The sequence below is a fragment of the Drosophila ananassae genome, chromosome 3L (genome assembly GCF_017639315.1).
Source record: "Drosophila ananassae strain 14024-0371.13 chromosome 3L, ASM1763931v2, whole genome shotgun sequence".
Taxonomy (NCBI): domain Eukaryota; kingdom Metazoa; phylum Arthropoda; class Insecta; order Diptera; family Drosophilidae; genus Drosophila; species Drosophila ananassae.
Window position 1 is genome coordinate 14,753,562 of NC_057929.1, and position 12,534 is coordinate 14,766,095.

The 12,534-nt window shown below is 44.4% G+C and overlaps 1 protein-coding gene across 6 annotated transcripts in view; it reads left to right on the forward strand.

Moving 5' to 3' along the window:
* LOC6496333 (protein Shroom) overlaps positions 1 to 12,534 on the forward strand; it is a 42,210-nt gene that overhangs the window by 28,721 nt on the left and 955 nt on the right. For 3 of the 6 annotated variants that reach the window (XM_032450213.2, XM_001960681.4, XM_044715356.1), the window contains one exon: positions 11,076 to 12,483. In XM_032450213.2, coding sequence (XP_032306104.1) covers positions 11,076 to 12,483 — 1,408 coding nt within the window. Of the gene's footprint in view, positions 1 to 1,734; positions 1,925 to 2,940; positions 3,468 to 10,841; positions 10,997 to 11,075; positions 12,484 to 12,534 lie in introns of those variants that run through there. The other 3 variants (XM_044715355.1, XM_014908285.3, XM_014908286.3) reach the window with 3 other exon arrangements.

A 12,534-nucleotide genomic window follows, 5' to 3' on the forward strand; every position in this document is an offset into this window, starting at 1 on the left:
GGTAAATAATTGTATTAATTTGATATGTTCTTGATTTGGTTTACTTGACAAACTTTTAAAAGAAAGTCATTGTGTTCCCAAGTTTATATAATTTCTGTACAGAGTTATTGCGACTTTGGTTTCGGCCACGTTGCCTGGCCATGAGAAGTTCTCCGCCTTTTCGTTCGCCCTGCGATTTCAGAAATTAACTTGGCTATTGCCAAAGCCCAAGCTAATGACCAAGTCGATAACCGCAACGCAACGCAATCGGGCGTGTCAGCTTTTGCGGCGATGACTGTTTGCTGTCATTGAACTTGGCTGAGATACGTGCCTGCAATTATTCTGTTTCTGATTTGGGCGGCCCAGGAAGAGCTTTCTCGGAGGAATCTGCATAAATTTCAGTCATTTTTGTCGAGGTTGTTGCGCAATTGAGAACTCGCTCGTTTTTTTTATGCCACTACGTGTGGATAGCCGGAGTTCTCCGGCGTAAAGTGCCGTTAACAAGCGGGCCCCGGGATCCGAGACCCGAATCTGAGCTGAAATTCAATTAGCGACACCCACAGCACAGCACAGCACAGCACTCTGGATTCCCAAGATCATAACGATCACTCAGAAACCGAAAACTTAAAAAGCAATTTCGTTTTATGATAGAACTCAAATTGACACGAACGATTTGATGGCTCTATAGCTGTCTGGGGTGGCTGATTGCTGATCTGGATGGAAATGCTTTCAAATTAAAATTGAAATGTGTGCCTCGCACTTCGGGCCGGGCCATAAACAAAATCAAATCAGTTTTAAAGTAAACCGAAAACCGAAAACAGACAACCGAAATGGTTAGAAATTGTTAGCCCAGTGGACGGGGGGACAAATGTGCGTGTGCATTATGCATATTAAATGCTTTCACTTTCGTTTTTCTCCACGAGATAAAAGTGCTTCATTTTGGCCTTTATTTTTTTTGGCAATGCCCAGCACACACTCCGGCCAGATACTTTGGGGTAAATGTATCTCGATCAGTCGGCCAGCCGGTTGCGTGAAAGCCAATGCTCTGGGCCACAATTGAAATGCAAGTCGCAGCTACCTACGAATAGTTGCAGCCACGAAGCTATTTCTATATTTATTTCTACGAGCCATGGTCAGCTGTTTCAGCCGCTTTAGCCGTTCGTTGACTGATTGTCAACCAGTCCGGCACATCAATTCGCAGTCTGCCTTGTGCTCAATCATTACAGCAAGTTGCATGTTTTATTGCCGAGATGATCACATGTACTCGTCGATGGCATTGCCATAAAAATCTATCATGGCGATATCACTTGAAGTATATTTTTATGGAATTTGTTATGGGAAGCTAATGAAATTACTTAAAATAAGATGAAATCGGGAGATACAATGTATCTCTGGAAGTAATAGAATGTGTGATAATTGGTTGCCCATTGTTTTTCCCTCTGTATGAGCTTTAATAACTCGTAAATCCCCAAGTCTGGAGTCTAGACAGAGTCTGAGGCGCTGGCCAAGTTCGTGATTGATTCCCACAAATGCAAATGAAATGCAATCAGGAATGGCTGTACTCCCTGCTGGAAATTGCCGGGCCATGGCCATTATTATGCGTGCAAGTTGGGCATTTTGCTTTCGTACGTGGACGACGTTTTAGCCGCCGCCTCAAGGCCAACAGAGTCTGTCATTGCGGCTGAGAGCCTCCCCTTTCCCTTGGTCACAAAAGCGTTAACTAAGCCCTGTTGTATTATTATGTTGTTGCTGCTGACTCTGCTGCTGATGTTATTGTTCTCGATCGCATGACGAATTCAGCCTGGCCACAAAGAAAACAAAGACCACAAATATGCATCGATCCGCTGATCCTGAAGACTCTTGGCGGCCTTTTGCGGCCTTCGGTTCACGTTCTTCAGGGAAAACCAAAGAAGATGATGATGATGGCGGTGGGCAAGCAAAGAAGGTAAACAATTTTCAATCAACTCGGCAAACTTGTAAGCCATGTAAGCATCCAAGCCAACCCAGCTCGGCCAACTCCCTCGGCTACCCAGCCAAACCAATTTGCAATTTAACCAAATGAAATGCAAAGCCAGGCGAACAAATTTCAATTCCTCACACAGCCCATCACAAAAGCGAAGCGCATCGCATCGCATCATAAATAAAAATAAGGAAAAGCAAACGCCCAAAGACAATCTGCATTCCTTAGCCATATATATTCTGCATCCATACTTATACACTCTTTTGTGAGAATATACATCAGAGCGTTTGTAGTTGGAACATTTTGGGTCAGCCGTAGTGCATAAATCAGAGCAGCAGCCACAAAACACGAAACAACAACAGCCTCCCCATTAAATAAGAGCCAATATGTCAGGCTGGCGTCTCTAATTTGTTGGCTAATCAATTGCAGCAGCTTCCATTCAAAAATCTGTGTAAATGGAACGGCGCCGACGTCCCCCCAGAATGTCAACTTCGCGGCATGTCGCCTGTATCCCCAAAAAACTACACAGATATCTATCCATCGGATACACTCGTCCCATCTGCATCTCTCATCCTAAACGTTGCCAAATAAATTGTTTAGCTAAATTATGCCACATATTTTTAGATCATCTCCCGTTGATGTTCTCATTTCTCCCATTTCTCGTTGTGATATTTTGCTCTAGAATGCTTTTGGTAACAAGTGGGGAAAAATAAGGTTCAGAGGCCAGGGGGCTTCTGAGTGCGAATATTTCTAGTGATTCATGTGTCTTATCACTTTGATAGCAAAATGTCTACCCTGTCAGATGTGGGCTTAGACGATTTATATATAATACGAAATATAATAAACAGGTGTTTTATATTCCAAAGTACCATAGTAATATAAATAGTTATATAGTAGTTGGGGTACTTGTTCTTATAGATACATATTCCGCAAAAAAAGAGGTGATCTTATTCTTAAATGTGGTGTTTATAGAAAGAAGGTTTTAGTTTGCTCTACATTTAATATATTAATATAATTATATAATACTTAATAGTTAAATATAATAGTTGAAAACCTTTTCTAATCAATTCTTATTCCCCCATAAAGAGTATCTCGTATTCCTTAATCCACCTTAAGTTTTCATTAGCTTTGCTGAACATTTATTTCCCATTTATTTTCAATTTGATGATGGCACATATCACTTGATGTCATATATATAGTATACCTTCCATATCCCTCTCTATCTCTGCCGTTCCACCGCTCTCTATCACTTTGAATGTAAATTTTCGTATTTTCGCCCAACGCCTTCAGTTTTGTTTTGTTCAATGAATCGCATTGTCGCCGTTTTATTTTCGGCCGTTTATTTGATTTATTTTGCGAGGCAATTTTGTTTTCGTTCGTGCCCCAAACGATTCAATACGAGATAAAAAACAAAGATACAAAATACCGCCCCGCGTGTTTCAATTGTTTTGATCTTGCCCATCGATTGGGTTCCTGAACTCGACTCATTGCCGACAATGGCTCAGTGGTTTCAATGGCTCAACTTTCGGTAAAAATGGCAATATTTTTTTTTTCAACAGACTCTACAGTCTAGACAAGAAATCCATTATGCAGAAAATAAATGGGGAAAAGTCTGACGTCATTTTATGAAAATACATAAACTATAGCAGATTGTAGAAGCTGGAATGCGTGAAAAGATTTGACTTGGCTGGCTGACTGGCTGACTGCCTGGCTGCCTCGTTTCCTTGGCCATATATGAGTTTTAATTGCAGCACCAACTTTGGCAACGCAGGAGTCCCCCATCTCGATCCCCATCTCCATCCCCATTCCATAACAACCTTGAAAACGCAATCCATGCCGCCACACCGTCAAATCTTGATCTCGTTTTTCGTTATTTTTGCCATATAATTGCGTTTTTCATTTGCTCTTGGCATTCACAGTCTTGGCCAGGCTAAAAGTTGCCTTTGCTTTGGAATTTTTTTTCTGTCGGTTTTGGGTTTTCAGTTTTTAAGTTTCTGCTTTTTTTTTTGTTATTGTTGCTTATGTTGCACACGCGATCGACAACGCCAAATGAATGCCAAATGTGTTTGGAGTTTGAAGTTTTGAGGTTTTGTTTTTCCCCTTAACCAATTTTGGGGCCCGGCCCCAAAAACAACGGGGGATGCTTCCTGTCCTGCGGCATCCCGATAGCCGACCCGTAATGTTGCTGCTGCAATGTTGCTGTTGCAACAAGTGGCGGATTTTTTTCGTTTCTTCGATTATTATTATTATGCAGAGTTCGTTGAACATTTCCCAGGGGGAGCCGCCAAGGGGCGAATGTCAATTTCACGCTTTGCTTTTTTCTGCTTTTTGTTGTTCGGTTACCTGACTGCCAAAAGAGTCAGTGGAGAATTATGTTTATGACGATCCGGAGCCAAAAACGCCCATCAAAGCCACACGAGACCATCATCATTATCTCGACTTGGCGATGAGGTTGTGTATCTTTTATCAATAAACCGTTAATTATCAAAGCGCCTAACTGCAATTGTGGGCAAACAATACGCGGATATGTTTCTGTGTTTTATTTTATTTTTCTTTGTCTTATCCCCGGCACAAAAGCTAGGAGTGCCACTCATCCACCGACCAACTGAACGACTCAGAGACCCACACCGAAAGAAACTAGGGACATACTTTTGACTACAAATCATAGGATAAAAATGGCAAAGAAAATATTTTTGGCAAGATAGTTGCAATGGATAGATGTAGAGCCAAAAAATAATATTAGTATAAATCAAAGTATGATGTTGGGTAGAATTTTTCACTGTTTATTAATCCAACAACCCATGGGGCAATGCTCGAGATCGCCACGTCCAAGGTTTTGTAAATAACCCGGCAACTGGAGATCGTGTGGGCGTGGGTTGGGTCTGGTCTCGGGTCTCGGGTCTCGGATCTCCAGTCTATGGGATTGGAATTGGAATGGAAATTGAATTGGGCCTGTGAATTGGGTGTTCCGCTCCACAAATCCTCAACTTTGGCCAGCCAGCCAGCCATCCAATTGCGACGTTAATGGCAAAGAAAAACAAAGAATACTTTTGGCAAAAAGGCGAAAAAATAACATTGAAGATCTGCCCGAAATAGAAGACAAAGGGCCTTCCAAGCCCAACCCTAGAACTGTCCGATGAGTTGGCAGTTGTATGGGTCTCTCATAGGAGTGACCTTGTAACAATACGGTTAAGTTCTTTATGCCCATGTCATTGTTTTTCTGCACTCATTCATCAAGCCAAGTTCTGAAACTTGACCTTGTGTCGTCACACAGTGCCAGAGTTCTAGCTCCTCTCTAACTTGACAGGCTCGTGATATAAAGAACACGATCCAAGCGCAGGGGCATACTATATAGCTATATAGCTATATAGACATCAGAAATCGATCAATCGATACCGTAGCACTGTAGCAGAAGTAGCACCGTGAGAATATCCGAACTCTTCGCTTCACAATGAGAGAATTTGCATAAATAATTGCTGATTGATGCAAATTCATTATGCTCCATAACTGAGCAGATATCGGTGCGATTTTCGGTTTAGTGTGGCGCATTAATTACGCGGAGTTCGATTTCTTTGGGGCTAACCTTGATCCAATCGAGTGACTGAATTGTGTCGGGGGTTTTGCGCACCCTTTGTTCTGCCTTACGACAACGATGATCATTGTTGGATTCTCGCCGATCCACCAACCACCGATCATTAATACACATGAATGTATCAGATACATGTGTCCATATGCTAAAGGTCATACTCGGTCTTGGGGCAATTAAATGGTCCGAAAACATAAACGCCAGACCATTCATCAATCTCTCACTTTCGTTCCGAAAAATGAAATAAAAAGCGTACTTGAAAGTGTCGAGTATCTGTATCTTACTTTATGTATCTGTCTGTAGTTGGCACGACTCGCGGTGATCTCACTCGGACATCTCTGCAGTTCTCTGCACTGGAGGAATCATAGGTGACATCACTCCGAGAGGCTATTGTATTTAAAAATTACATTTTCATTTTCATAAATTTCACAATTAACAGCTAATGAAGTTTCATGACAAGATCGCACTAACGTTTTATGGTGTAACCAAGGAAGTTTTCTGGCCAACAGCACTTAATACTATTTTGTCATTAAAAGTTTTCTGAAATTCTTCCACACTCGGCCGGTCTGCCGGTCTAGACTCTAGAGGTCTACAAGTCCGCGTGTCTTTCTTTTCTTTTTGTATTTTGTTGAGAAATTTGTGTTATTAAGAAATTAAGAGCCGCTTCGCATGCTTTTCTTTTCTTTTGGCTCGTTTCTCTCCGCCGGATCTTGGCTAACAAGTAAATGTGTTTGCACCCGGCTTCCCGGCCTCCCTCCCCACTCTTTTGGCCATTAGCTGTCGCTCTCTGTGTCTGCCTCTGTCGCTGACTCGGCTCAAATTAGTTGGCTAAAAACAATGAGAAATCCGTATTCAGGGCAGTTCCTTCAATGGCCGCAACACTTTGGCATTCGACAACGGACGCCGAACAGCGGCTTTTGTGTAATATCTAAAGCAAAAACAGCAAATGGCTCAAAGTCTTGTAGCTGGTAGCCCCCCCTGTTCGAAAAACAGCTCTTCCCCCACTATATGTATATATCCCGCAACTATCTGCTGATCCGGCCATGGCGGACGTGTTGCGCATGCGCCCGAGGGCACAAAACACAAGACTCGGAGTCGGAGTGTGTGTACAATTTATATGCCAAGTGGGCTGAGAGTGAAAATGTCATTGGCAGATGTGTCGCGGATATTAGCAGTGGATCCAGCCACCCCTAGCCACTGAGAGAAAACTGTAGTGTAAAGTTTACTATAAGATTTTGCCCAGATACCTTGAATATATAACTTTTATCGAAACACTTTTATTATAAACTTTGGGTATAATTTGTTGACACCTTTTTTTCTCCGTGTCCCATTGAATCTCCCACTTCCTCTGGCCATCCCCTATCCAACAACATCCAACAGACAAAAGACCCGCACTTGACTGAATAATTTGTTTATGCAAACGCAACTTGGCGAATATCAAAAGTTACTATTTAAAGTGCGGGAACAGCCCCGTCACCGCCCCCCTTGCATACATTTTTTACAAGCTTGTTGCTCTTGTGTTGTTGTCGTCGTAGCCCAGTGCACACACATGTTTTTGGTTGCAACTTCTGGTGCAATGTTGTTGCTGGCAGTGCCGTGCTATGTTCTGCCCCCGTGGTTGTAGGCTACATTTTAGCTGTAATTATGATGAGCTGCGGCCGTTTAGCTCACAAGTTAATTACCCAGTTTCATCTCATTCAATGGGACAGGCCGGCCACTTTCGACACTTTCAATGAGGGGCTGGGCGTAGCAGATGCCCAGCTGCTGCTTCAGCTGCAGATGTTGCTGTTGCATTTCCCAAGCTGTCTATTTTTGGTGCTTAAGGCCCTCGAGCGAAAAGCGCCATTAAATCGATTTTACATTAAAAATATTGCACAAGCCATCATTTCTGCTGCTGCTGATGCTGCCGATGTTGATGCTGATGCTGCTACTGCCAGAATTAATGGATCATAATTATTACTGAGCGGCTGGCAGGCAGCAATCATGCCCAGGCCCAGACGTAGGCCCAGTAGCAACATCGCCACCAGTAGCAGTTGCTGCAGCATTAGAAAAGAAAACAAGAGACCAGAAAGCAGACAATTGAAGTCCGATCGCGAGGCAGATGAACAGTAGGCAGTGGAATTACTCGAGAGGAAAAGTTTTCGATTCGTATTTAGGTTGCCAGGTGGATGGGGGAAAATCTCAAGCAGCGATTGTGGGATTCCCACTCTCTGTCGGCAGAAGGTTAGAAGTAATGTTTCTTCAACCTCCAGATTCATATCTTCCCCACTATTTAACCGGCCTCGTAGTCAGAGAGAGAACTTTTCTTTTCTTTTCTTTAACTGTTGCTGCTGCTGTTGCTGGCGTGCTTTGGAGTTTTCCAAGAGAAATTTATGGCATAGTTTGATGGACGATCATGCGTGGCTGGGTCTTTGGACAAAAAGTCACTGCATCTCTTGCGAGCGATTTGTTCTGGCTGCAGTGTTGACCTCCCTGGAAAGTCTCCCCGAGATCAAAGAAAGCTAACTGCGCTGATGGCCATCTGTTTCTACTTTTTTTCTGCTTTTGTTTTTATGTTGACTTGACGTCATTTTGCGGCAAGTGAAAATGTGTGCGATGCGATGCGATGCGGTGCTGACAAACCCGTTTTCAGGTTTCGGTCTCGGTTTCGGCCGAGCTTGTGAGATGTTTATGTTTTCAACAACAAGCGCACCAACAACAGCCATACAACATAAGCAACAGCAGCAGCGGCAGCAGCAGCAACACAACATTTGTTCGCCTTTTTTTCGGCTCAATGTTAAGACGAGATGTTAAAAACGTGATTTCCATGCGTCGCCAGCGTTGTCGTTGTTGTCGTTGTCGTTGTCGGCATATTTAAATAAAATACTTTTACTATCAACGAAAACTAGTCAGCCAGCAGCAGCAAGCAGCAAACGGCAGCAACAACCACAAACAGCTCGTTATATTGCTGATCAAAAATTATAGTGCAACGACGGCGCCAGCAGTTTGCAGCTAGTAGTTGCAGTTGCAATGGATGTTGCAGTTTCTTGTTGCTTGTTGCATACGCAATGCGCCACGCAGGGGCCACTGACCAAGGCACCACCCAAAACCACCACTAATGGTGCCACTGAACCCACTCAGCAAAAACCAAAACTGGACCCAAACTATGGCAACAAAAAAAGAGCTTCTTAAGATATAAAGTCATATGAGGCGGGTGGCTGCTAACTTGACCCTCTAATCCTCTAACAAGCTATTTTTGGCTCAATACCTAACGGTTATTTTCGATATTGCCACTGCCACTTATGCAACACGGAGCAATTTATCAATTTTTTCCCCTGCCACTCTGTTGCTATTCATAATTTGCATCACATAACCAAATGGAACGCCCCGCTCGGCTTAATAATAGTCAAATAAATAAATAAAATATGCGTTAATTGTATGGAAATGTATTTAGCCAGTGTCCGAACATTTCTTTTCGGCCCTTTCTTTCGGCCCGACTGTCTTTATTTTTTTGTCATTGTCTTTTCGGGCCGGCGCGTATTATTGGGAATTATACAATATTAGCGGTCTCCGCAAAAAAAATAAAGGTATTTTTGATCTGTGAATCACAATAAAGCTGTTACATTTGCTGTCTTCGGGGTGTCGAGGGCGTGTGGATGTATAATGAGCTTATGTTGGGGATTTGGAAGAGGAATTCTGGGGGGAGATTACAAGTACTGGTTGTTCCAAGGCCTTATCTATGTTGTTGCCGCAAGATTACAAGATCGGTAACCATGAGATACGAGGTATCTGGTGTCTGACTGGCTTGTTTGCACTGTTTGCTGGATGTTTGTAATTGTACCTAGCCTAGCCGCGTGTTCTAGCTTTACGTTAGATCTCCTTTTAATTAACTCTTGTGATGTCATCGTCCAGATATGCAAATCTATGCTAATGCAACCGTTTGAGGCTTTTGTCTTGGCCAAATTGGCAACAGACCTGCCTCTCATCTTACTCAACAGGCAGGCGAGCGAACGGAAGTGATTAGGAAAGGCGAAAAAAAAGTGGTCTCTTTCTTTCTCTATCTCTCTGTCTCTATCTTTCCATACAAAGAAAGTGAAGAAGAGGAGCTGGCCATTATCAAATGCAGGGGGGAGAGCGGGGATAAACTAGACAAAAGGCCTGCTTATGCAAATGGTAACTAGCCAGCTACAGCTGCCGCCGCAGATACATCTGCAACTCTGAAGATACAGATACATCCAGCAACAGCTGTTTTGTCTAGCTAGTAGCTACATAGCTGTGATGTAAGCCAGTCCAAAACAAAAAAAAAAAAAATAATGCTTTCCCCCGCCCCACGCCCCTTTCATTCGCTGCTCTTAATTTATGCAAATGCGACAACATTTCTTCGACGTCTCCGGGCTTTCTTCAGATGCGAAACACACTCCACATACCGCCCCGACCGCCATATGAACATTTTTAAAAGCATACTCGTATATGTAATGCAGAAACAATAAAGATTTTGGCAACATCGTGAACTGGGGGTGGCCAAGCCGAACTGAATCCGCCAAAAAAGCTTTTATATTAAAATACAAAAAACCCTAAAACCGAAAAACAAAAAAGTGAAGATGGATATGCACACAAAAACATAACAAATTAGTTTAGCACTTTTGAAAGTTGTCAGGAGGGAAGCGGACGTTGCCGTCATACGCTTTGCACACTAAAATGGAGCTCTCTGGCTCTGGCTCCAGCTTTAGGGTTTTTTTTTTTGGCTGACAACCAGGCTGAAACATAAAACTCTTTATAATTGCACTGTAAACATTTCACTTTCGTTTTTATTCCGCCTTTCTGTGAGCTGGGTCTTGGAAATCAGCTTAACTTAACACAAAACTGTCGTCTCCGCGGGTCGTGCACAGAATAATTTTTCAACGATCGTCTCTCGACGCTTTCGCCATCATATTGCATTATGTGGGTGCTTGGATAAAAAAGGCTGAAATATACAGATTGCATCGGGAGTTCACTGGCTGGGGCCCAGCCCGCCGAGGATTCAATTAGCATCTGTCCAGATTATGGCCGGGCATTTGCATTAATGAGACGTGTCGCCCGTTGTCTTTCCGCCGCAGTAGCACTCTTTTTCGCCAAGTCGTGGCAGCTACTGCCTCTGATGACCCCCACGGATGACCCTAGGCTGACATTTTTGGCTAGAAAACAGGCCCTACCCAGTAGTTTCTTTATTTTAATTCATGACCCAACCCTATCCACACCCCAACATCCACGATGTTCTTGGGCGAAAAATCTGTGGAACTAAAATAAAGATTTCTTTGTCAGACAATCGGGGAAATTATAATCATAGAATATCGCAACTTGTTAAAAAAAATAAAAAAAACTAGAAAATCATCAGAAAAAAGTGAAACCTGAATCAAGAATGTGTGGCTCGAAATCAGTTGGCATTTTCTGTGAATCCAACTAGCCAGGCCAACACCTGTCAAAATATTGGTTTAAGAAATGGCACAACCAAAGTATGGCTGCAGAAGATTTTTAGCTAATTAGACACTATTTTTAGTCCCATTAACTAATTATTATTTTTTTTTTTTTCAGATCGAATTCCAAGGCCTCGTATTTGCCGCGCCAGAGTCTCGAAAAACTGAACAATACTGATCCCGATCATGGCATTTACAAGCTCACCCTGACCTCTAATGAGGATCTGGTGGCGCACACGAAACCCAGCTATGGAGTAACCGGAAAACTGCCCAGCAATCTGCCGGATGTCCTGCCGCTGGGCGTCAAATTGCAACAGCAGCCGAAGGTGCAGCCAGGATCGCCGAATGGCGATGCCAATGTGACCCTGCGCTATGGCTCCAACAACAATCTGTCCGGCAACTCGCCCACCAGTGCCACGCCCCCCTACTACGGCGGTGGGCAGCGCTACTCTACGCCTGTCCTGGGCCAGGGCTATGGAATGCCGGGTGCAAAGTCGGTCCAGAATCCCCAACAATACACGAGATCTCAGTCGTACGATGTTAAGCAAACGAATATGGTGAACACTCCGCCAATGTCCCAGTCCCACGTGGATCTCAAGCAAGTCGCCCACGAGCTGGAGACGACGCTGGAGGAGGTGCTACTGCCGCTGCCGGCCACACCCACTCCCACCGCTTCGCCCACACCGCCACGCCTCTCGCCGGCCTCCTCGCACTCGGACTGCAGTCTTAGCAACAGCTCGCTGGAGTGCACCATCAATCCGCACATTTTCCGGGCCGAAGTGATCAGCACCACTTTGACAGGAGCACCCCCAGCACCACCGTCCAAGCCACCCATGAACCGACAAGAATCTTTGAGGGAGAATATCGAGAAGATCACCCAACTGCAATCCCAGCTGATGTCGACTCATATTACTAGCCCTCCCTTGCTAGGAGGAGGAGGAGGAGTAGGAGCAGGAGCCTACAGAATAACCAGCCCGACAGCCGAAGCTCCACTGCCACCCACCAGTCCGCCCATGCCGCCCACTTTCGAAGAGGAATCCCCTGAATCCCCGGAACCAGAAATCGAGTCGCTGCAATTGATGCAGCGCAGCGAACTGGTCCTCATAGTGAACCCCAAGCCGAGCACAATGGACATGGCCTGCCAAACGGACGAGCTGGAGGACCGGGACACCGATCTGGAAGCGGCACGCGAAGAGCAACAAACCCGGACAACGCTACAGCCCCGACAACGGCAACCCATCGAACTGGACTACGAGCACATGAGCCGAGAGCTGGTGAAGCTCCTGGCGGCGGGTGATAAGCTTGTGGACATCCTCACACCAAAGAGCTGTAAGCCCATCTCGCAATACGTGAGCAATCTGTACAATCCGGATGTGCCGCTGCGACTGGCGAAGCGGGACGTGGGCACCTCGACCTTGATGCGGATGAAATCCATAACGACAACGTCTGAGATTAAGGTGGTCAGTGTGGAGCTGCAGCTCGGGGAGAATGGCGGCGAGGGAGCAAACATAATCAAGCAAAAGCTGGTGAGTATTCTCAAAAGCTCATTTCTAAATGAATCCTCTAACTTCATTTTT